General features: G+C 37.4%; 1 protein-coding gene across 6 annotated transcripts in view; it reads left to right on the forward strand.

Annotated features, from left to right (window-relative positions):
* Nucleotides 1-25,999, forward strand: part of NR1H4 (nuclear receptor subfamily 1 group H member 4) — an 88,714-nt gene extending 62,715 nt beyond the window's left edge. For 3 of the 6 annotated variants that reach the window (XM_082349653.1, XM_082349649.1, XM_082349651.1), the window contains 7 exons: nucleotides 6,949-7,101; nucleotides 9,034-9,167; nucleotides 10,667-10,765; nucleotides 11,090-11,189; nucleotides 16,378-16,524; nucleotides 23,538-23,651; nucleotides 25,388-25,999. In XM_082349653.1, the coding sequence (XP_082205779.1) occupies nucleotides 6,949-7,101; nucleotides 9,034-9,167; nucleotides 10,667-10,765; nucleotides 11,090-11,189; nucleotides 16,378-16,524; nucleotides 23,538-23,651; nucleotides 25,388-25,626 (986 nt within the window). In that variant the 3' untranslated portion in view covers nucleotides 25,627-25,999. The remainder of the gene's footprint in view (nucleotides 1-6,948; nucleotides 7,102-9,033; nucleotides 9,168-10,666; nucleotides 10,766-11,089; nucleotides 11,190-16,377; nucleotides 16,525-23,537; nucleotides 23,652-25,387) is intronic. The other 3 variants (XM_082349654.1, XM_082349650.1, XM_082349652.1) reach the window with 1 other exon arrangement.
* Nucleotides 26,000-26,359: the final 360 nt, after the last annotated feature.

A 26,359-nucleotide genomic window follows, 5' to 3' on the forward strand; every position in this document is an offset into this window, starting at 1 on the left:
CATATATACAACGGAATATTACTCAGTCATTAAAAGGAACAAAATTGTGCCATTTGCAGAGACATCAATGGACCTAGAGACTGTCATACAGAGTGAAGTAAGTCAGAAAGAGAAAAACAAATATCGTATAATATCGCTTATATGTGCAATCTAGAGAAATGATTCAGATGAACTTATTTTCAAAGCAGAAATAGAGACACAGATGTAGAGAACAAACATATGGATACCAAGGGGGGAAGTGGGGGTGGGATGAACTGGGAGATTGGGATTGACATATATACACTACTATGTATAAAATAGATAACTAATGAGAACCTACTGTATAGCACAGGGAACTCTACTCAATGCCCTATGGTGACCTAAATGGGAAGGAAATCCAAAAAAGAGGGGATATATGTATAGCTGATTCACTTTGCTGTACAGCAGAAACTAACACAACATTGTAAAGCAGCTATACTCCAATAAAAAGTAACAACAAAAAAAGAATTAAAGGAGATAATTTTAACATTAAAAAGCAAATAAGATTGGTTGTCAGTGGGAAGGACGACTGGGTGTCCTGGGGACAAATGTGGGAAGGAGATATTTTACTCTATATTCTTTTATATCTATTGAATTTTGATCCATAGAAAAGAATGAGCTCTTCAATAAGTTATGAGATAATTTTAGATACAGATAAGTGATGTGAAGAATGTAAAACAGAATGGAAAAAACATGGCTAGAGCACATGAAGGGTATGCTATAGATAAAGTGGTGATACTTGAGCTGACACAGAGGATGAGAGGGGTTCTGTCTTCTTTATTATTATCATCATCATTATGATTAATTACAGCTAACTACAATGCCTTTAATTCTGAGCTTGAGTGGGAGGTGATTTATTTTTGGGTTATTCAAAATCATTAGGCCAAATAATCTGACCTTTTAAAAATTGTTAAAAGTGATTATGTTTATTTATGTTGCTAAAATGAGGTAGATTTGTTTTTTTTCCCAGTTCAGTTATGTGGTTGAGCTGATAAATAATTTTTTATCTTTGTAAGAAAGATCTTAAAAACCATTAACCTGTAGCTTGTGCCAATCAACTTATCCACATGGTACCTGGCAACGTCTTACACCTTGATCCTGTACTTTCTGCTAATAGGTTAAGGCAAAAGGAGAAACAGACTCAGAGCTGCCTCCAGGGCACATGCCTGCAAAGGCAATTCTCAAATGAGTCTAGAAAGAGTAATCTCATTGAGTAGACAAGGAGATTCCTTGCCCACCTCTCTAAGGATGCTCTTTGTGTTTCTGCAGCCTGCTTTTACCCGTCAGGAGGGAGGACAAGATGTGCTGTTAGACAGAATGTTCTGGTCCATGTCTTCTGGGCTTGGGGACTCCCTGTTCCTCCTGGGCATTTCCCTCCCTCACTGGCTCATATTCATTGCTTGAGACTGCATGCAAATACTACTGCTATCCTTGGCTTAGCACAGGGGTTGGCAAACTTTTTCTGTAAAGGACCAGAGAGTCAATATTTCAGGCTTTGCAAGTATTAATGTCTCTGTCTCAGCTCTTTGACTCTGCCATTGTAGTGCAAAAGCAGATATGTAAATGAAGATCTTGGTTTTGTTCCAATAAAACTTTATTTATGGATGCTGACATTTAAATGTCATGTAATTTTTACATATCACAAATATTCTTCTTTTGATTTTTTGAACACATTAAAATATGTAAAACCCATTCTCAGGTTGTGGGCCATACAGAAATATGCAGGGAGCCAAATTTGTCCTTGGGCTGTGGTTAGCCAACTCCTGGCTTAACAGGATGCTCCCTATCAGCGCTTCAGGGCCACCTGCATCTCCTTGTATCTGAACTTGGAACTTCCCCATTGCTCCTACTCCTGCATTCTTCTGCACCTTTCTTGGGCCATGTTTCTTCATAAATTTACTCTGGTTTCTGTCTCTCTGAGATTCATCAACATTTTTGATACACTGACAGAGTAGTATTCAAACATTTTTATAGACTATGTTATTTTAATGAACTTTTATTTCACACTTTTTTTTTTTTTTCCGGAGGGAGTATAGAAGTTTGATGAATGCCCTTTGACTACTAAGTTGTTTGTTGATTTGCCTACTTTGGAGTGACATTAGGCAACTTCCAAAAATAATTCAAAGTCAGTTCTTTTTAAACTTATTTAAGAAAAAAAAATTCAAAATTATAGTGATAAAAGTAAGTGTTGGAAAGTCAGGTAGACATTTTTTGTGACTCCCTAACAGATAAAGGTGGAAAAAACCTTAAAAGCAACATTAACAAGAACTAAATAGTCAAGAATAATTTTTATCAACTGCATCTCAAAAGTTTGAGAGTTTGCTTTTTCAAAAACAATGATCTAAAACAGCTCCTATCAGGAGTCTCCTGATCAGGAGTCTATTACTGAGTTCTAAAAATTTCAGCAAGCAACTCAAAGAGAGGAATTGAGATCCTAAAGTCTAAGAAATTGTGTGATGGAGACCAAAGCTTACCTGGTTTAGTATTGGCAGCTGTTCTCTCTAGTTTGTGCTACTTTGCAGTTTTCTACCAGTGAGACAGAGGTGGAGCAGACATCTGGAGTGGGGAGGGAGAATAGGATGTTTCCGAAGAAGTTTTGGAGATAGGGATGAAACTGCGGAGCACTTCACATGCAAAATGGAATTTGGGGAGATTAATGTCAAAAGACAATTTTTAGAAATGTAATCTCCTTACTAGAAGGACAGCATAATATAGTGGTTAAGAGCATAGAGTATGGAACTGAGCCTATCAGCGTTCAAATCTGAGCTCTACCATTTACTATCTGTAGGACCTTGAGCAAATTACTTAATTTCTGTGTAACTCAGTCTCCTTATCTATAAGAGAGATAAAAATAGGTCTACCTCATAGGATTGTTATTAGTGTTAAGTGAAACACCATATGCAAAGTGTTTAAAAGTGCCTGCTACAAAATAAGTCCTGTAAAAGTGGACGGTGGAGTCCTTTTTATTCTATGGTCTGCTGAGGCAGAACTAAAGGCAGACTTTCTTTAGGCCGTATTGGATGTTAAGATAACTAATTCCTCAGTCCTATGTGTTTGTTGCTGTTTAAAAAGTCAGGAGACCCTTAGAGGTTTAAACATCAACCAACATTTTATTGATTTCAAAGTAATGTGTGGCCTACTGTCAGTCCCTGGAGTCCAGTATGTGCATGTGTGTCTGTGTGGGCACGTATGTATGTATGAGTTGGGAGTAGGGTATGGTATGGGTTCTATCTGTATAAAGAAGCAGAAAAGCAGGACGTCCAATATTCTGCATAACTGAGGGATCCATTTTACCATCCTATAGCTTATTCTCGTGCCACCCCAGGAAGCCCCCTAGCGCTACACACTCCCCCAAGGGCAATGCCAGCCCTGTCTATTCATCTTCGATTACCAGGGAGCCTCTGTTCCTCAGTGAATTTCCTTTCCATTCATTTGCAAATGACTTTTCTGATATGGGCTTTGTTGAATATGCACAAGATAGAGGCAGAGTTATGTGTATGGATTGATTTGCATAAGTATAAATACAGTATATGTAGCCTTATTTAAATGATAGAATGATAATATTGTGTTGCCACCTCAGAGTGAAAGCTAATTAATTCAGCTATTGAGATGATTACGATTCCTTTCTCAGTTAATACCAGAGCAAAAAAACCTGCAGAATTGTCCTAGCACTGTTCTTTTGACTCATCGTGGAATAAGGAATTTTATTTCAGTTCATTATTGAGCTATCAAGATCTATCATGGTTTTAAAGGGAATTGTTCCTGGGAGGGGCTGAAAATTGTGGGAAGATTGACTCAGGTAAGCTAACGTGGTCATTGAGATCAATCATTTGGTATCAGGAAAAAAGTTCTTTTTTCTTTTTTTCTTTTCTTGTCTTTCTTTCTTTTTTTGTCTGTAGTTTCTTTTGAATTGCATGATGTGGTGTTTGCACTCCCAATATCAACACTGATCTGAAGCACAGTCTATTTTTAGACTTTATGTGGTTGGATTTGACATTTAGGAAAATGGTAATACCTTTCCTACTGAAAGTTATACCAGCTCACAAACTCAAAAGCAAGTCTATGACTTTTTTAACCTTGACATCTCTAACTTTTTCTTCAGCCTGTTTTCATATTGAGTTAGTTATAAAGTCCTGAATGTTCCTCTGTTTCCTCCCCCCCACCACCACCCCATATAGGTCAGGCATCAGTCACCCTCTGGCCATAACAGCCTCTTGCCTCCAGTCTCCAGTCTCCCTGTCCCACCTTTCTTGACCTTGCCCCAAGGAGTCTTCCCAACATGCAGGTTAGGTTAGACCCTCCCCTGCCAAAACCCTCTAAAGGCTTCTCTCTCTCTCTCTCTACTTGATATAAAGATTCAACTTCTTTGCTTGGAGTTCAAGGGCATTTAACCATATTCTGTCCCACTACATGCCCTCATCCAGCTCCCACTAATTCTCCCCACACTCTACCTTCCCATCAAGATGGATTATCTACCCTTCCTTGGAATTTCCATAACTCCGTGCATTTGCTCATATCCCAGACTGTCCTTCCTCCCTCAAAGTCCATGTTTCAAAATCCTACTTATTCTCTGAGGTCCAGCTCAAATTCTACTTCCTTCATGAGTTCTTCTGTGATTGCCCCTACTTGGAATTAATCAGGGCCATTCCCAGCCCATATAATGCCTTTTCCTCAGACACTAGACTTTTAGCTGATGGGAAATTGTCATATTATACTTATTTTACTAGGACAATTTTTATTGCCTTCTGCTTGGAAAATTGTCATAACAAATGTGCAAATCACCAAGTCTATGATGGAATTGCTGTCTCCCTTTAATGTGGCACATCATTCACAAGCATTTAGTGTGGCCATGAAATGATCACTTTTTCATCTACATTCCAATAATTTATTACTTAATTAGCTATCCTATCACTCTACATTTTTATTGTGCTGTGATTTTACTTCTTTGTCTTCCCCCTAAGTTGGAAGCTCTGAGGGACAAGGAATGTTTTCTTCATCTTGGTATCTCCCTTGCATTCTCTGATGCAGCTTTCCGGTAGTAGATATTTAATATTAAGTTATTCTACTCTCTTGTGATGCAAGGGGGGCAATTATAGCATAGTGGTTAAGAGCATGGGCTTTGGTGCATGACTGCCTGGATTGGAATCTTTTTAGTCCAATTATTAACCATGTGATCATGGCCAAAATACTTAACCTCTCTGTACTTTTTTCTTCATCTGTAACATGGGGACACATAATATTATCTTCATCATAAAACTGATATGGAGATTAAATAACTAAATGCAGGTGAAGTGGTTAGAACAACAGAGAGTGGGTGCTTAGTAAATGTCAGCTGTTATTCCAACAGGCTGTTAAAATAGGAAGGACACTGCTGTCTCAATTTTGGCAAAGGCATGAAGACAATAGATGCTACATTCCAAAGTGAGTCCATCTTGCAGTGGGTAGTTAAGAACTAGTTAAATACCTCGCTTAATTTGAGGGTATGAAGTGAGCAGGAGTTGGAAATTAGAGAGTGATCTTTAAAGATTTTGGAACATGTGATTAGTGTGCTAGGAATCCCACATTCCCATTGCAAAGGGGTGGGTGGGGTGTGGCTGTCTGCCCCTGGGGGCCACCGCTGGAAAGTATGGGACTTTTGTGAGAATTAGAAAAAGGTGTCCCCCTTCCCCAGATAAAATCTGTACACTAAGGAGGCCCTGCTGCCTCAGGCCCAATGGAAGGGTCTTCAACAGGATCACTCAAGGAGATTGACATGTATTCCCTGCAGCTGAGGGACACTGAAGATGGGCGTCTGACTTTCACCTGAGAAGTTGAAAGGGCAAGAGGGTGGGTGGCTGACTGCTCATAGGTAGGTGGGAGCAATTTTCTCTGAGTTTGTTGGAGCAGAGAGAACTGGCATGGGGTTGAGTCCGTGGAGTGGAGGGACCTCAGAAGAAAGAGGACGCAGGTGAATTGCCAAATTCCTAGATGCTGAAGAAGGAGATGCAAACCAGGGGCTAGAAGAGAGACATATTTGCCCTCAACAAGGAACTGCAGAGGAAAGTATCCCAGTGATGGGAGGAGTTCTCAAAAGAACCCAAACCAAGGGAGAAAGAGTCAGTTTCCGAAGCTTGCTAGATACAAACCAGCTCCTAACAACACCAGGCAAGTAAGATCTTTCCTGTCACTTCTTCCCCTGCCTCCCCCAGCCCTCTCCTTATTCACCACTCCACCTCGACTCCGGAAGTGTCAGGAACCATGGTCATCCAGGTCTATGGGTGGAGGAGGAAGAGGAGAAGCAGAAAGGAGGCCAGTCAGTCCCCTCTCCACCTCCAGGAAGCTGAACTGTAGCAGCTGTAGCTGTGGCTGCATCCTCTCCGGGGAGATGTTTATTTTAAAGCACGGTTGGCATGTTTATTATTATACCAAGCTGCGTATATTAAGTACTGAATTGAAACCTCAATACTCACTTCCGAGTCTGACCTCTGCATCCAGAACTGATCATTCAGTCCGCCTCTCTGCCTCAGCACAGCCCAGGAACACGGAATTTCACTAGTTTGGTTGTTTGCCTCTCTTTGTTCTCAACCAACCTGTAAACCGTAAGAGGGCAGTGATACCTTATTCACCCCTGTACCACCAGCACCTAGAGCTCATTAGTACATAATGGTCTCCCAGTAAAGATACACTAATGAAAGTAATCTATCTTTTAAAACAAACCAAGATTTTTCCAAAGAGAGGCTATAATTCAAATGTGTCTTTATTTTTGAGAAATAAATCATTAACAACAGCAGCCATCTGGACCGTGCAGCACAGCCAAAAGTACATTTGTCGCCTATATGATCAAGGATGGCCTGGGTGCCCCGCAGGGGCTCATGAGAAAAATGCTCTGGCATCTCTCAATCCAAGTGTGTTGTTAGGAGCCTCTTACTTCTTTCTGTGTTTCTTCCCCAGGTTTCTTCAGGAGAAGCATTACCAAAAATGCCGTGTACAAGTGTAAAAACGGGGGCAACTGTGTGATGGACATGTACATGCGAAGGAAGTGCCAAGAGTGTCGACTAAGGAAATGCAAAGAGATGGGAATGTTGGCTGAATGTATGTATACAGGTATTCGCAACAAGCAATTAAATTCCACTAAAAATCTCTTAAGGAGGCAGATGTCAGGTAACTCACATGATTAGAATGGTACGTCACATATTAAAGAAAGAGACTTACTAAGCCATCTAAGTTCTTGGAAAGGGTAATGAACCATTGAAACTGTCGAAACTGTCAGCTAAAGAGCTTCTTATGCACCTGAAAGAAACAGCTGTGTTTTGGTGTCCATTGTTGCAATGAATTATATGTGAAGTGAAATGGCGTTAACATACAGTCAAAATAACATGTTTTAATAAGCTACAAAGAATGACAGTCTAAATGTTTCCTCCAAATAGGATTTAATATCCTTCTTATTTATTGTTTAATCAGCATAAAAATTCACAGTTGTGGGAAAAATTAAGAATGCTCTGTAAGGTGTAACTGCCTGTGAATTGTCTAAATAGAGTTTTAAAACTAGTCATTTTAAGACTCCTTCTTCTCTTAGTGCGGCTTTGAACCAATTTGTATAGGTTTACACAGGAAATTAACTACTCCGAGTTTTAATATAATTCGGTCCTTCAATCAGATAAAGAGACACTGTATTAACTGCTGGCTTTGTGAGAAACCATAATCTTCATCAAAATTTGGAATGCATGCTAGTACATAACATATTAATTTTTCATTCTGCAAATTCTACAGACCACTCAGATTCTGAGATATGTCCTATTCCTGCTCAAAACACAAATAATAGACAGACAAACGTCACCAAGGGGATGACAACATTCAGAGAGGGAATGCCACATGAAATAAAAGCCTTTGGAAGGTGACTCCAGTTCTATTGTTCCCCAACTGCAGGCAACTGGGATGGACCCAAAGAAATAACGCGTGCAGGAGGGGGGGAAAAATAGGTCAGTGTAAATAATCCAGCTCTGGATGGATGAAAATTTTATAGTGCCCGATCACAATCTCTTCTTAGCGTATATGAAACAAGAGACTGCGGTAGGGGCTGTGGCTGGAATCCAATCTTGCAGTGGAAACACTCACTTCGATCCTGGGTGGTTCATGTTCCTCATCACTTAAATATGAACCTGTTCCAACAAAGTCCTGAGGACATTTTTCATGACTCCACCTACAAGAGTCTATAATGTTATTTATGAAAACACAAACTTATCTAGTAACAGATATAAGAGCTTTTGTATGATACTATAAAATAAATGCCCTGGACAAAGAAACTCTTGGAACTTCGTTTCATTAACATTGAGAGAATAAGGAAGTTAAATAGGAACATGGGAGATTGTTCTTCATTATTGTAATAGTTCTGTTTAAGTGTAAATTTATGATAATTTATGATTATTCAAAAGAAAATTTCAAAGTCCCCTGGAGTTATTTTCATCTGTAACTATATTCTTAATCATTTATACAGTTCTGAAAATTAACAGGACTTTAAAATTTTTCCCTAAAGGATGTTGACATCATTTTACTCAACACGTTTACTTTTGTGTTTAATGTGAAATTGGATCTACTTCTTATAGTACAGTTATGTAAACATCGATGGAAAACAATATTAATCCTATGTTTTGAAACACTAGCTTTCAAGACCCCCTAGGCCAGGAAGAGGGTGAGTGTCATTCACCTTTTTTATTGAATACCTTACATTTGTACAGTGCTCTGGTGTTACAAATTCTTTGCAGAAAGCTCATTTTAAAAAATGACCTAATGAAATTTAATCTACAGAAAACTCTGTGGGGTAAATATTATTCTCATTTTACCAAGGAAGAAACTGAGGCTCACAGGAGATGCATTTCTTGTTCAAGGCCAAGTCTTAAAGTGTCAGTAGGGCTAGAATTAGCTCTGTGCTAAATGGCAAAGGAGACCTTTTGAGCCGACCACACCTCAGCCGCCTCGTGACCACACACCCAACAGGACTTTCCTTGGATGGCGAAGATTCTCTGTTTATGTTTTCAGGCTTGTTAACTGACATTCAGTGTAAATCTAAAAGACTGAGGAAAAACGTGAAGCAGCATGCGGATCAGACCATTAATGAAGACAGTGAAGGACGTGACTTGCGACAAGTGACCTCGACAACTAAGTCATGCAGGGTAATGACAGGCCAGCGCGTCCACCATAGCCGGCGGCCACTGAGCTTCTAGGATGTTGTGACTTGGGCGGGGGGCTTTCACACCAGGGCCACAGCCACAAGCAGAATTTCATTTCAAGTGTGCATCAAGTGCTTTTTAGTCAAGAGAGTAATACATGCTTCCATGTAAAGATTCAAAGGATAGCAGTTATGTAAACACGGATGAAGTAAGATAAGTTAAAGTTCTCCATCTCCCTGATCCCATTCTCCTCCTGCTTCCCAGAGGTAACCAGTGGGAATGGTTTGGGGTTTAAAACGAGTGTCGATGACATTTTTTTCCCTGTCAATGAGAAGGGAGGCTCAGACTGGAAAGGATGTGGACTCAATAGGGGTTTGTGGATTAGTCCTTATCAAGGGGTAAAACAGGGTGAATACACATCTGTGGGTCAATAGAGAAAGGCCCTTCTCCCTGAGGTCGCAAATTACTCAAGAAATCCTTTGAGTGACTCAGGACAAAATAGAGGAACAGCATCTTGGATGCTTAGCCAAACGCATTGTGATAATTCACAGAACATTTGGAGGAATTTTAATTTGCCATTAGTTGAAAAACCAATAATCCATGATTGATTAAGTCACACCCTTCTCAATATTTATTATACTACTGACAAAGAAAATTTCATCCATGTTTAGTTTTGCAAATATGTTATTTTGTGTTCATTTCAGAAAAAGTAATTTTACTTAAAAAGTACAGTTGACCTTTGAACAACTTGGTGGGGTAGTTAAGAATGTACACCCTCGGGCAGTCGAAAATCCACATATAATTTCACAGTCTGGCCCTCCCATAACCTCAGTTCTGCCCCTGTGAATTCAGCCAACCACAGATTCTGTAGTGCAGTAGAACATGTTTAGTAAAAGAAATCCGTGTATAAGTGGACCCACGCAGTTCAAACCCTGTGTTGTTCAAGGGTCAGCTGTATTACTTTGTCATAGTGCTTCATCAATAACACTTTGGTAAAGGAAGCAATGAGTCGACACTATTATTCACACTCATCAAAAGATGCTAATCAGGGGGAAAGAGGTGTTTGTGGTCTGAATTGTCCAGATTGATGACTCACTACTTCAGGGGTTGGCAACATTTCTGTAAAGGGCCAGATATTTTAGGCCTTGGCCACATGGTCTCTATGAGAACTACTCAACTCTGCTATGGTAGAAGGCCTGATAGGCTTTATATCCTGATTATTATTTATTCACAAGAAATACATGAAAGGAATATTTTGTTATCCCTGTTTTATAGATAGGAAAATTACCCACTTGGGACAAATTTAGTGAAATGTGATGTGGCTTGCCCAAGGAACTAGAGAAAGCAATTACACATTATAACAGAGTGCATGCACAGTTTCTGCCATATTTTGGGCTTTTTTCAACAATTTCTGCTAGTGGTTTACTCCAGATGAGAGTACACATGGGAAACATGCCTTATAACCAGCTTCCCTGACACCTTTCATTTTTTTGCCAGTGTAGGAGAAAACTGAACTCACCCCAGATCAACAGAATCTTCTTCATTATATTATGGATTCATACAGCAAGCAGAGGATGCCTCAGGAAATAACAAATAAAATTGTATGTACAATATCTGAAAATACATGGGTTTAAAGTTAATATTTTCTGGAGTTTTACTACTTTGGGGGTCAAATTTATATATGAATATGTTATTTTAAATGATTAGGGCTTAGAATTTAAGTTGTACATTTAAACTTTTTGCAGCATTAAACAAAGAGTAAGAAGTCTCATACTTAGCTTGGCAATAGTAATTGTTCTCCAAGGATCTGAAAATTTTGAGCTGGGTCTTAAAATTTATTATCTAAATATGGTTCTATAGTCTAACAATTTTATATTGATATCTCCTTCTATCTACTTATCGTTTACTTTTTTCTTGAAATTTAGTTAAAAGAAGAATTCAGTGCAGAAGAAAATTTTCTCATTTTAACTGAAATGGCTACCAGTCATGTACAGATTCTCGTAGAATTCACAAAAAAACTTCCAGGTATTTTTACATGTTGTTACTTTTGTACTACACTGTACAATATTCTTGTGACATTGAGAGGCAGTTCTGTTCATTGTAAAAAGGGAATAATGCCACATCTGCTTTATAGCTTTATTTATTTACTTATTTTTAAAATTTTATTTATTTATTTATTTATTTATTTATTTATTTATTTATTTTATTTTTGGCTGCGTTGGGTCTTCGTTACCGTGCGCGGGCTTCCTCTAGCTGTGGCGGTCCTGGGCTACTCTTCCGTGCGGTGCACGGGCTTCTCATTGCGGTGGCTTCTCTTGTTGCGGAGCACGGGCTCTAGGCGCGTGGGCTTCAGTAGTTGTGGTACGCAGGCTCAGTAGTTGTGGCACACAGGTTTAGTTGCTCCGTGGCATGTGAGATCTTCCCGGACCAGGGCTTGAACCCCTGTCCCCTGCATTGGCAGGCGGATTCTTTTTTTTTAATTTAATTAATTAATTAATTTATTTATTTATTTATGGCTGTGTTGGGTCTTCATTTCTGTGCGAGGGCTTTCTCTAGTTGCGGCAAGTGGGGGCCACTCTTCATCGCGGTGCACGGGCCTCTCACTATCGCGGCCTCTCTTGTTGCGGATGGCAGGCGGATTCTTAACCACTGCACCACCAGGGAAGTCCCCCACATCTGCTTTAAATTAATGTTTCTAATTACTGTAGACATGAAATATTAGAGCCAGATAGGATATTTTAAATTATTTATAATAATTCTCCAAATTGATAGATTAAAAAATTGAGACTTTCCAAAGTTGTCATTCATCCATTTATTCATTTAATTACCATTTTTTGAAATGTACTCTATGCTAAGTACCTAGCGATTACCATCAAGGAGAGTGATTAAAAGCTAAAATTAAAAAAAAAACAAAAAACCATGTATACAAAGTGCTGTTGAACAGAGAGAAAATGATTCCTAATTGTATCTGAGAAAGACCGGGAAGCTTCAGAAAGAATCATATATGAGTGTAAAAGAAAAAATGAGTTTTCCCGGTGGTATGAAAGAGAAAGGGCATTCCAAGTCGAGAGATCTGCTTGTGAAAAGGTAATGAAGCATGAACAAGAATAGGATTATGAGAAATGGAAGAGAAGATTCCGTGTGGCTATAGAATAATGTCTGTTGTGGGCTCCTTGGTTAGACATAAGGCAAGTTGGTACCAGACCGATAAGGATGCCCTGGATGGTAAGAAGTTTTTGGTGGCTTTTTTTTTTTTTTCTTTTTGAGAGGAACATAATGAGATTTATGTTATAGATATATGGCTTTATTGGGTTTGTATAAGATGGATTTGAATGGGGAGGGACTGCAGGCAGGGAGGGTCAGTTAGTATGCTACTGCACCAGTCCAGGTAGAGGGCTTGAAATAAAGCAATAGCAGTGGGAGAGAGAAGAGGAAACAAAATGAAGAGAGACTCAAAGATTGGTAGGGCTTGATGAACAAGTGTATGTATGGGATGAGGGAGAGGGACTTATCCATAGTCATTTAGATGGTGCCAGTACAGAAAGTGGAAGTCAAGGTTCTTGTCTCCCACTGCCACTCCTCCCTCATTCTTTCAGCCACATTATCAATGCTCTCTAAGCCAATAGGTTTAAGTTGTTTCAGTGTTTTTAAAATATTTTAGTACATTAGAATCCATGGTCTAGTAGAGTATAATAAGTATCTTGTATAGCAGCATAACACGGTAATATTAAATTACAGAAGGTGACTTCTGATGTAGGATTTTAATTAGACAGTTTAATTTGCTTTCTTTTGTCAGCATTATGCTATTATTTTATTAAACGTGTCATGGATAGACATAAGCTTATATAAAAGTCATAAGATGTGGGGAGAAAGTTCTTATTATCATTGAAACATTAATATTCTCTCATTTATTTATTAACAATGAAAGAGAAACTTAATTTGTTATATGCTAATTTGGCTGAAGGCAATCATGAATTAAAAAAAGATTGCGCAAGAGTGATAACTGTGGGGGGAGAACTGGGAAAGGGAGAATATGATGTTCTTGGTTGTTTATGGGAAAAGGTTTTTCAGTTCAAATGGTCAGTTGGTATTGAATCAGGAAATAATTGAAGGGGAAAAAGTATCTTATTCATAAGAAGGTAACTTATCTCAAAGCAATGGCAATATCTTACACACTTCTTCATTTCCAGTGCCTAACCTATTTCCTGAGGGAGAGAAAGAGTACAATTAATGCATGTTTAACGAGTAAAGTAGAAGGAAAAAACTTCAAATGCAGCAGGAAATAAAAGGCAAGAAAACCTTGAGAAAGAAAAAAATATATTTTAACAATAATTATAGAAATGACAACATTATTATATATAGTAATAATAGTGATATATAATACCAGTATGAAAGGGTGTTTTGTGAAAGACCCAGCTGAGTCACTCCTTTCAGCGGTTCATCCAGCATAACCTGTGCCAGGCACTGTCCAGGGTGCTGGAGACTCAGCATGGCTCCTGCCCTCAAAGGAGCTCTTAGGTTCTCTAAGGTAGTGACTTTTTGAAGAGTCATAATAAAAGACTCAAGTTCTCAGAACAGGGGAAGGTTATTAATTATCAACAGGAAAAGAGAGGGTCAATGCAGAGCTGCTACTTAGAGAAAATGTTCTGCTGCTCTCATTGATCAGGCATTTGTGACACTGAGGTGAAAATGAGACTTTAGGACTGATTTAAGTTTCTAGGTTATATTTTAGGAAGAGAAACAAAGGGGTGATTCAGAATCTTGGGAGAGGGAGACAGGGAGTATAGTTTGAAAAAGCCTGTTCTTTACTCTCACAATCTGATTTTATACTTGGGGAAAAATGCAAATTATCGAAAGGAACTTAAATATTTGCTTATCAACATAGGGGTTGAATTTAGAAGATCAATGGACTTTGATAAAAAGTCCTACCAGATACTGCTGAACTGAATGAATAAGCATTTTCAGAACTCTGATGGACAACTGATGAATTCATAAAAGTGCTAACAAAAGATCAAGATAAAAAAAAATTAATTACATGGGACTGAGTGAACTGATGAGGATGATTATAATTTTTGTAACTTTCTGTTTGAATAAAAAAAAAAAAAAGTCCTACCAGAGACCTTTCCAAACATCCTTAAAATCATGCCTCAGAGAGCTGGACCATCTCGGAAGGCAGGCTCAGCAGGCAGGAAAAGAAGGAAATTTTCACCCCATTTTTAAAGTTTTGTATACAAAAACTCCAAATAAATTGGTACCCATTGTAAGTAATTCAATCATGCAATTCAAACAATGCAGAAATTTATGGACCAGAAAGTTAAAGTCCCCTTCACAGCCATCTTTATCATCTTTATTATAGGCAACTATTGACAGAAGTCTGGTTTGATTTCTTTCATATATTTTAATCTATACACACATACACATAAATAGATTTTTTTTAAACATGTAAGTGAGATTATATAGTACATATTTGTTTTGGGGTATCTTTTTTTCTTTAACATCTTGCCATATATGTAAATCAGCCTCATGCTTTTAACAGTTACATAGTATTCCATTGTAATAATAATAGTTAACATTATTTAAGTATTTGCTGTATGTCAAGAACTGTACTAAGCATTTAATATGATTGCCTCATTAATACTTCTGCCAATCCTAAGGGGTGGGTGCTTTTATAATCCCTATTTTGGAGATGAGGAAACTGAGACACTAAGAGATTGAGTACGTTTCCCAAGACCACAAAGATAGTAAGTGTCAGAGACAGAATTTTATTCTAGGCGATCTGATTTTAGAGACCTTATTTTATACTGCCCTCCTATGGATCTACCATAATTTATTTAAGTAATCACCATTAATGGACTCTTGCTATGCTTTCAGTTCTTCAATTCATTCATTTATTCATTGAGCAAGTATTTTTGAATGCCTACCATCAAGGTAGTGACTTTTAATCCTTAGCATTACTCTCTTCTCTGAACTCCATTGTTATTTAATGTTTTTCTAGGGCATTTAGAACCTGATGGCATTAGTTTATCTCTATTTGTGTTTTGTGTGTCTATGTGTCTGTGTGTACATATATGCATGTAAATTTGTGTTTGTTTCCCATTCATTCATTTAGTCATTATTAACTTGCTGAATAGTCATTATTCAACAAATAATTCTTGGATACCTATTATATGCCAGGCACTTGGGGTACAAAAGTGAATAAAACAGGCAAAGTCTCTGTCCCCAAGAAGTTTATACTCCAGGAGAGGTGGCAGATAATTAACAAGTAAGCAAATAAACTTATAATATCATGTCAGGCAGTAGTAAGTTTTATGAATGAAAATAAAGCAGGTAGGGACTAGTGAGTGCCATTTTAGGTAGGGTCACCTTGAAGCAGAGGCCTGCATACACTGAGGGAGTGGGGCATGGGGATAGCTGGGGAAGAGCATACACCCTGAGGCAAAATCAGACTTGTGTGTTCACCACAGAGCCAGAGGTCTGTGTGACTGGAGCACAGTAACTGGGGAGGAGGTGATGAAGGAGAAAGTGAGGTCAGAGAGGCCGCTGGGGACTATAGCATATAAGCCTGCATAAGGACTTTGGATTTTCTGGGCAGTGTTATATTTCTTCAGGTCATCAGTTTTTTCCCATATGTCTCTGATTTTCCCTACCCCACATGCGCAGCGCTGAGCTCAGAGCAGATACCTCAGCATGGCCCTGATTGGTTTTTGGGCGGGCAGGGTGGAATGCTACCCATTCTTCACATTGGTTAAATACTCACGAGTTGGCCAAATATTCGTTTAAACCTCTGAATACATGTAAAATGTTTTCTGGCTTGTGGATGCTTCCATTCTGCAGAGTTGACCCTCTCTGACCCTCTCTGATGTGACAAGATATGACTAAAATAATGGCTCAAAGAGAATCTACTTTGTCTCCAATATTTCATCTGAATCAGCCTGTCTCTTCCATAGTATATAAGTATACATATTCGGTATGGACTTGATATCCTCTTTAGTCTGGACTTGTTAAATAAATCCTGCTCAATGAAGATAAAAGTCAGCTTCTATTTGGGGGAGTACAATAGATACTTATTGACTCAGTTTAACTGCTCAATCTTAAAACAATTACAAAATCACTTTATGGAAAGGTTTTATCAATGGGAATGATGGTGATGATGAAATATTGTTATACAACATTCACAATTTTTGATACTGATTTGATTATCATCTTCACTCAGGGTTTCAGACATTGGACCATGAAGATCAGATTGCTTTGCTGAAAGGGTCCGCAGTTGAAGCTATGTTTCTCCGTTCAGCTGAGATTTTCAGTAAGAAACTTCCAGCTGGACATGCTGACCTATTGGAAGAGAGAATTCGAAAGAGCGGTAAGTAATTTGGCTAATGGTAAAAAGTTTGTTCCTGCAAGTAAGAATTTGTACATCCCATGAAGGCGGGCCTCTTGCCTATCTTATGCAGTTATATGCCCACTGTGACTAGCAATGGCACTAAAAATGACACTATCTTATGCAGTTATATGCCCATTGTGACTAGCATAGAGAATGACACTATAAAGAATAGATGAGAATTTAGTGACTTGGTTCAAAAATTCTTGTTGTAATAGCAAAATACCAAAAATACTCTTTTCACTGCATTAAGATGAAGGACCAAAGGAGAAATTTTTTAAAGATTAGAATATTACTCTGATTTTTAAAATAGCATAAAGGAGCTGGGATTATTCAGTCTAGAAAAAGATTCATTTATTCAAAATCTTCAGGTGTGAATGACTATGTATCAAACTATTATCCATCTCGATGCAAAGCAAAATAAGAAATAATACTAATAGCAACATTTATACATCATTTATTAGGTTTCAGACACTGTTCTGAATACTTTATATGTATTAGTTCATCAAATCCTCACAAAAATCCTGTAAGTTCTGGTATTATTCCCATTTTATAGATGAGAAAACTGAGACAGAGAGTGGTTAAATAACTTTTCCAGAGACAGACATGAAGCCTGACTTCAGAAGCCATATATATTAACCACTATACTCTACTGCCTCACAAGAGATAAAAATGAAATAATGAATGAATAACACAATTTAACTTACTATGGAGGAATACTGTGACAGGGAGGGTATGGAGATGACAGTGTATGGTCTTTGTCCTCCAGGAACTCACAGACTAGTGGGGAAGGTGTACAAGCAAGTGATTCTAAATCAATGTGCAGTGTAATAGGGACTATAAGGAATGTTTGGAGGAATTGAGACAAGAGGCACGTCTCTATAAAGAGACCAATGCAATAACTAGGTGAGAAAACATGAGGGTCTTGCAGGTTAAAAATATGTAGTGATCAAAAAGAAAAAACCTTGCTTGAGAACATAAGTTTCAGAACTTGTGATACTGCAAGTTTCAGAAGAGTTCAAGAATGAAGTTTTCCAGAACACAATCTGTATGAATAAAATGCATGCCTCCAGCTCATAATAAGATACTTTACCCAAACATCAACCACATATTGTGACAATAAAAACCATCCAAACTCACATGCTGCTTCGTACTTCATTATCTATAATGATGCTTCCATTTATTAATATTTATGAATTTGCTTCTTCCAGTGGATTTTCAGAACATTGCCTCTTCCCCACACCACAGAAAAAGCTGATCTTGCAAGATGACCTTTCAGAATAACTTTTTATTTTTATATAAATATAACACATTCTTATTTCTACTGTACATTTAATTCCAGAATAACATTTCAAAGTTACCCTGTTTAAGCCTACAGAACTCTTTAAAGAACATCATGTGAAATTTCTTTTCTTGTTCTTCAAATTCATACTCTTTTGTTTGCTTTTATCAAATCCCATCATATATACAAAGATACTGTCTCCTGATACACATTTACTTAGTGAGGGTTACAGGGTTTATTTATATTAACTGAGGCTTCAGAACACATATCTGATACAACCTGTGGCTGAGTTGCCTCTACATAATTCTAGTGCATCCATTTTTTTATTCCTAATGTGGTATTATGCAAAATTCATTTATAAGCTGGAATTTTTAATAAATATAGGAATAATCATATGATACCATAAAATATGATAGAACTGAAAAGGGCTTGCTAACACTGAATGAGTTTACATTTTAGCATTAAGGAAATTAGCAATAACTTCTCACAGACTTAACAGAACAACTTGTTCTATGTTCACTTCAAATACAAATAACCTCTGAAATTTATAGTATTTTTCGGCCTTTTTTGATTCCCCGCAACAGACATAAATGAAATATTCAATTCAGTAAGTGTTTATCAGGATGAAAGTATACCTTGTGATTTTACAATGATTTGCTTTTACATGCATCATCTCCTTAGTATTTCCAATGGCCCCTAAATGTGAGTGCTATGCTCCCATTTTATAGATGGGGAAACAGGCTTAGATAGGCTAGGTGACCTGCCCAAGGTGATACAGCTAATCAGTAGACTGCCAGGAGGTGAACACAGGTGTTCTACTCAAAGCCCAGTACTATTTCTATACATTACACCTGTCACTCACTAAGATATAATATTTGCCCAACTGTCAGCTGGTAGGGAATATTAAGACCCAGTAAGACATGGTTCCTGCCTTTTGGTTGAGTGAGAAAGCATAAGCAGCAGCTAGCAATTTGAAATTGCTTTTAAGCAAATGATAAAATGAATAAAGACAATGAGGTCAGAGGAAGGAGAGATGCTTATTAGAGTGATGAAGTTGTAGTAGATAGTAAAATATACTGTACATAGTATATTGTGCTTAACTTTTCTGCTCTTTAAATATATATGATTTTGCTGCTTTAACCTTGGCAACTTGTGCAAAATGAAAACAATAAGAACTAAATTTTCTAATGAAGCCCATATAAGCTGATTATCAGTTCATAGACAGTCTTTGAAAGAAAGGTTGGAAATGTACAGAAACAACAATATTTATGAGAAAGTTTAATTTAAGAATTAGAATTCTTACCAACTCTCATGTTGCTTTTTAAAGTTGTCACACAGTAATTTTGGCATGGGCAAATTTGGGAGTCAAACTATAGGAAGAAACCTCTTCAAAGTAAAAGAGATTATTAAAGTAATAAAAGCGTCAGTATTTCCATTGCCCCTCAGCAGTATTCCCCAAGCCTTCTGTACTTGACCAGTTTAGGACATTATGTATTTATTTATGTATCTGCCTTCTCCATTAATCTGTAAACTGTTTGAGGACTTTTCCCAGCACCATCACAGTGCCTGGCACAGATGAGGCACACAAAAATTGGTGAATTTCGTTGAGATGAATCTGGAACTTGACAGTCCAAATCCTGGCAACTCTTAAGCATCATTATCCTAAGATAAATTTTAGCCAGTAGGACTACTGGAAAGTATGTTATTTATTAAATATCTTAAATATTTTACATTGAAAGCAGTTATTTTTTGAATTGCTAGTGTGATGGCAGCTTTTTACTCAAGGCCAACAGTATGGTACAAATGCCTCACTGAGTGGAGGTTAGCAGTTGAAACAGAGGCCAAGGTCCAATCTCTTAGCACCCAGAGAATGTTTCCATTGTCTGAATGGCAACCTTTCCCCTAGCACATCTCACAGCTATGTAACCTTCATCGCTAGAAACAAACAAAACATAACATTGCCTAATTTAACAAGCATTTATTAATCTCCTACTCTGTCTCCAGCAGGACACTAGTTACTAAGGATACAGAGAGGAATAAGAAACATCTTTACTGGTCAGGCAGTCTGCCAGGCATTGGGAATACCGCAGTTGACTCCTGCTCTCATAAACTGTATGTGGTATTTCACACTCTAATGGGAGGGAGAGATATGAATTGTGAGAGGTGCAATAGAATTGAACATAGAGAAGGGAGCAACTAATTCTGCTTCACCATGACAGGTAAAGCTCCACAGAGAAAGCAAAATTTGAACTTGGCCCTGAAACATGGGTAGGATGTCCTAGCCGAACAAGGATGCCTTGTATATGTGCACTTGTGTATAATACACACACATACACACCTTGGCTTTATTTTTGTCCCCAATTAAAATAACTTAAAAGAGCATAGTGTTAATTCTATCACATGGTTATTCTCTCAGAGAATATTTCTTATCACTGGACAATTAATTTATCAATCACAGACCTCTTTTTTTTTTTTTTTAAGGCAAACAAGAAACAGAGAAGCAGAAACAATGGTTTTTTACAACTGAACATTTCCATGGTAGTCTTTGTGATTAAGTTAGAAAATAGCCCCCTCTTGTGACCAAAAATCAACTAATTGGATTTAAGAGTAAGTTTCAGAAAGGAGTAAACAGGAAAACAGGAAAAGACTGCCCCTTCAGGACGATGCTATTGTTAAATTTCTTAGGTTAGAAATTGCTGGCTCATAAACACTTAAAACACCCCTTTGTTTATGTTGGTGTGATTAATTCTGATTATTGACTCTAATTCCAAAAGCAGGTTTATATTTTATCTATCCTGTAGGAAAATAATTTTTTTTAACTCTTCTATTATTTATTTTCTACGTTTTCTCTATATTCACTGTTGTTCTTTACAATGTACACAAGACAAACAGTTGTAATAAACATTATAATCTTTTTTTTTTTTTCCCAAAAATTATCAATTGCAATTAGATAGCTAATGGAGGTATCATCTTTGGAGGGTGAGAGAGGATTTAGAAAAACAAATAAAATAGAAAATTAGGTAGTCAAAGATGATTTCATAAATATTTTCAAATCTGTTGCCTTTAATCTTATCTCCAAACCCTTATATACTATTTAAAATAATGACACAGTCGTGAATTATTATTTTAGGTAACCACAATTAACGGGTGTAATACCCAACTTTTGAAGACTGCCATTTTTTGAAGATGAAAAAGAATAGCTTTATTAACAAATACAGATCTTAGCTTAGCTTTAATACCTAGAGAAAAATACTGAGGCAAATCACTGATCAGTCAATTTGTATTCATCCCTAGCAAACTGCAGAATGCAAAAACCAAACAAAAACAAAAATGTAGCTTTGTAAACACAAAAGTACATGAGCTTAATCGAAGGTTAAGATGGAACTAATGTGTTGACCCAATTCTCCTGAATAACAACATTAAGAGTTCTTTTTATGATTATTTGCTCTAACATTTATTGTGGGTTTACTATGAGCCAGGCATGGTGCTAAGAACTCTACATATATTATCTCATATAATACTATTGATATAACTCACATTTCACAGATGAGGAAACTGAGGCTTAAAGAATTGAAGTAATGTGCCCAAGATCAAGTCATAGGTCAGCTTTTAAACTCAGGCTTACTACCTCTTAACCACTATGTTTGTTGGAAACCAAGACTAGTAGTCCCAGCCTCACATACTCCTGCCCTCTGCATTTTAAGTTGTATCTAGTTTGGTCGTGGGTATTCAGTTCAGTCTGTAACAGCTGGATAGGGGCAATCTTCCACATGGTGTCATCCCCAAGTTGCTCAACAAAGACACTGTCGTTAAGAGAGCCAACTGGGGTCGATTAAAGGTCAAAGGAGAAAAAAGTGTGCTACTTTGACTAAAGAGAGAAAGGCCAAGGATTCTGTTTGAGAAGATTCTTTAGATTCATCTAAAGGTGAGGATTCAGGCTTTCTGATCCTGTGAAGTATAATATTAGATGATAATTATACTCTTTAGCATCTAGAATCCAACTTTATTCTGGTGTGTTTCAACTGAAGCTCTAAGGCTTTTAGGTCGGGTTTGGGATGGAATAGAGTAGTCTATTCTAGTGTGGACCAATTCTGGGAAACTCATTCTCATCTTAATTCATCCATAAGTCACAACACACCTTTTTTTTTCTTTTTTTCTTTTTTTTTTCTGTCTGTACAATTCCCCAGTCAAAGCTTTTCTGGAGTGGAGCCATGCACAGAACAGGCACCAAACTAATAAGTGTTGAATGATTGGGGGAAGTGGCACAAAGGAATCTTAAATTATGAAGAGGAGTAAGTTATAAAGGAGAAGGAAGATATTCCAAGTAGAGAGAACATGTACAAAACTGGGCAGTAAGAATTGTTTAGGGAACTCCAAGTGCCTGAACATGGCTGGAGTATAGGCTGTGTGATAGAAAGATAGTACCCCTTAGTCACAACTAAGAGCCAGGACTCTGGAGCCTACTAGCTTTGGTTTGAATCCTGGTTCCACTTCTCACCAGCTGTGTGCCTTTGGTCAAGTTACATAACCTCTCTGTACCTATCTCATGGGGTGTTAGAAAGATTAAATGAGTTCTAGCATAAGAAGTGCTTAGAACAGTGCCTAGTACATAATGAGTACTCAGTAAATGTGAACTCCTATTGCTATCATGTGGGTGAGTATTGGGTGGTGGCAGAGGCGGGGGACGGGTCCAGGAGTTTCCTATGTAAAAAGGAAGAACATTTATGCCAAAAGCCATGGAGAGTTTTTGAAGGTTTGTAAGAATTGGGGAGACAGGGTGTGGTTTGAATTTTAGAAAGGTGATTCTGGAATGGATTAAAGAGGACCACACTGAAGACAGGAAGACCAGTAAGGAGGCAACTGGAGTAATCCAGATGAAAAGAAAGAAAGACTTAAACTAGGTCAACCAGATGCAGTGAAGAGGGGAGGGAGCACCAAGTGAGAGTTAGCTGGTCAAATACACAGGACTTGACTCAATCCAGGCACTGGACTGAGTTAGAGGAAGGCTGAATCTTGGTTGTCAGGTGGCGACAATTGGATGGGTGAGGATACCAATCACTGGAAATGGGAACATCAGGAAAGGAGTGGATTTGGAGGAAGATGGGGAATTTAGTTCTATACATGGTGTCTTTGATTTTGGACACACTGAGTTTGAAGAGAAGGGCCAAGTACCATTGCCTAATAGGCAATGGATAAACAGGTTTGGTACTTCAGAGAGAGATCAGAACTCTGATACGAATTCTAGCCAGTGTATTAAGTAGAGTTTATATTTCTGGACTGAAGAACAATAATTTTTTGTTGGTTAAGATGCTGTCTATGTCTTGATTATAGATAATAATGTTAAAAAGATTAACTAAAGCCCATCTAGAACATGGTGAAGTTCAGAGATTCTTTTGGCAATTCGAGAACATTATCATTTATTGTTACACAGTAGTGACTAAAACAAAGGCACTGCCAAAATCAAAGACATACAAATCGCTGATTAGGTTATATTTTGAGGATTTTAACTGATCTTCTTTGCAATACCTCACCTTTGGCTGGGACATTTAATATATAGTCATTCTTTAAATGTGGCTGGGACGTTTATCAAATGTCTGCATATGGGTATAAGTATTAACATGTATGTATATATATAATATGTTTGTAATTTTACACTTTTCAGTCATTCAAAAATTTTACTATGCCTCTGCAATTTTTCAACTTTCCCCCATAGGTATCTCTGATGAATATATAACGCCTATGTTTAGTTTTTATAAAAGTGTTGCAGAATTGAAAATGACTCAAGAAGAGTATGCTCTGCTTACAGCAATTGTTATTCTCTCTCCAGGTAATTTCAATGTTACATTTTTATTTTTATGCCATTTGTTGGTTTTCCCCTCAAGTATAGTAGTAATATTAAAGAAAATCTTGGATAAAAAACATAAAGAGAAAGTAAAATGGCATATAATTCCACCAGTCAAATTGAACCATTGTTAACATTTCAATGTACTTGTTCTCAGCCTTTTTCTAAACATCATACTCATTCATTCAGTAATTTCATTTTGAACACCTTATATGCACTAAACATGTTTCTAGACATTGTGGGATATAGCAGCAAAGAAACAGGCAGGATACAGCTACACGGAGCTTACACACTAGTAGGGTGAGAAAGACAGTAAATAAAGAAATGAATACAAATAATTTTCAGGAGGTGGTAATACTACAAAAAATATAAAGATGTGGGTATAAGGAAAGAAAGTGGCAGCAAAATGCTGTTATAATCAGTGGTCAGGGAAGGCTTTTTTAAGGGGTTGAAGTTTGAGCAAGGACATAAATTATATACTTTTAACATAATAAAGAACATACTGTCTTTAAGTGTACTTTTACCATGTCATTAAATAATTATATTGGTAAAAGTTTGTTGTAATATGTACATCATATTCTATCGTATGATGTACAGTCATTTACTCAGTTGTTACCACGTTTTGATATTCAGGATGTTTCCAGATTTGTTGTTGCTGTTGTTTTAAACAATGTTGAAATGAATACCTTTGTACATAAAATTTGTCTATATTTTTGATTAATTATTTGGGAGTAAGTGATGCCATGTTCATGATTTGTAAAGCTTAATTACAACGATAGCCTTAAACCACTTTTATACATGATACTGAGGCAGAAGCTAGTTGTTAGTTTTACCATAAGAAATTATAATTTAAAAAAGAAAAACTTTTCAGCGGTACATACTAAAGTTACACACATTTATACCCTATAACCCAGCAATTCCAGAATATACCCACCAGAAATGATACTTATGCCCATCATAGAGTTTACCTTGAGTGTGTTTATTACCTACTCCAACCTCGTACTGCTCCCTGCATGATGGGCCAATAAATCAAGAGACAAGGTGTTGGGACAAGGAATAGCAACTTTATTTGGAAAGCCAGCAGACTAAGAAGATAGTGGACTAGCGTCCCAAAGAACCATCTCACCCGAGTTAGAATTCAGGCTTCTTTTATACTAAAAGGGGAGAGGGTATGGCTGGTTGCTGCAAACTTCTTGATGCTGGAATCCTTTGTTCTTGCAGCGTGGGTCTGGTCACAATGTTCCCATAAACCTCCAACAAGATAAATGTTATTCTCTGTTCTGCAACTTTTTATCTCTATATGAATGGAAAAGTGTTATACCTTTAAAGGTCAGAACCTTGAGAATGGGATATCTTATATATTTCAGGCTCTAGGCAACATTCTTTCACAAAAGGCACAGAGCCAGCATGACTAAGCACAAGCAACAGAGCACAAGGGTTAGAGCTGAAGGAATAGATTCAGTATGGAGTCTTTCTGGTACACATTGATTGGAAGGAGAATTTAGGGAGGCCTCTGGGGGGCAGTAAAGGTCTTATAGCTTGATCTAGTTGTGATTACACGAGTCTAAATACGTGTGTGTAAAAATTCATCAATTTGAACACTTAATTTGTACATTTTAAGTGTACATTTATAACTTACACTTCAAAAACGTTATTACTGTAATTATGCCAAATTATTACTTTTCCACTTTTTTGTCATTTTATTTTAAACTTCTAAACAGACAGACAATACATAAAGGACAGAGAGGCAGTAGAGAAGCTTCAGGAACCACTGCTTGATGTGCTACAAAAGTTGTGTAAGATTCATCAGCCTGAAAATCCTCAACATTTTGCCTGTCTTCTGGGTCGCCTGACTGAGTTGCGGACATTCAACCATCACCACGCAGAGATGCTTATGTCATGGAGAGTGAATGACCACAAGTTTACCCCGCTTCTCTGTGAAATCTGGGATGTGCAGTGATGGGCATTTCAGGGGCAGGGTCTAGCTCTTCATTTTCCTCATAATATAAATCCTATATATAACTTTCCTTTATTTCATTTGTACCTGGTTTTATGCAAGAATTCTCATCAATATTTATGTGGTAGTTATATAACCTCCACAATTGTAAATGTGGAGCTAGGTTGAAATACTTTCTCTACATTGTATTCTACAAGGCTTCAGGGAATCTTTCATTCAAATTGGTATGCCCTGTTTGCCTAATTAAATTAATCATTACTTCAAGTCTATCTGTTGAAATAGGGAAAATCTCATCTTGCTCTTCATCTTACCTTACTGCATATATTTTATTAAAAGGTTGTGTTCAATTTGGGCAATAAACTAAACATAATGGCAACAGGCTTTTCTTTGGGAACCAAATTTGAAAAATATACAACTTATTTCTTTAAATGACGAATGGCATCCTATTGAATCTGAGGGGGTAATTTCCACAAAGGTAAATTCTTAATACATAAATTGTGCTTTTCTCATCCCTGGAAGCCCTGGTGAATATTCATTCATTTTCCATAGCCCACTGATCATTTCATATTCTTTGAAGTTCAAAGAGAATAGCATACAGAAAAGTTAATTATTCTCACATAAAACATTCCCTCAAGCAATCTCTTTCCTTAGTTAGGGTCTTGAGGCAGCATTTACAAATTCAGAGTACGCAGATAACTCCAGTGATGGGACATTCCATTTAGTCTCTTAAAAGTGC

Source organism: Balaenoptera borealis, assembly GCF_965194805.1.
Source record: "Balaenoptera borealis genome assembly, chromosome: 13".
NCBI classification, from domain to species: domain Eukaryota; kingdom Metazoa; phylum Chordata; class Mammalia; order Artiodactyla; family Balaenopteridae; genus Balaenoptera; species Balaenoptera borealis.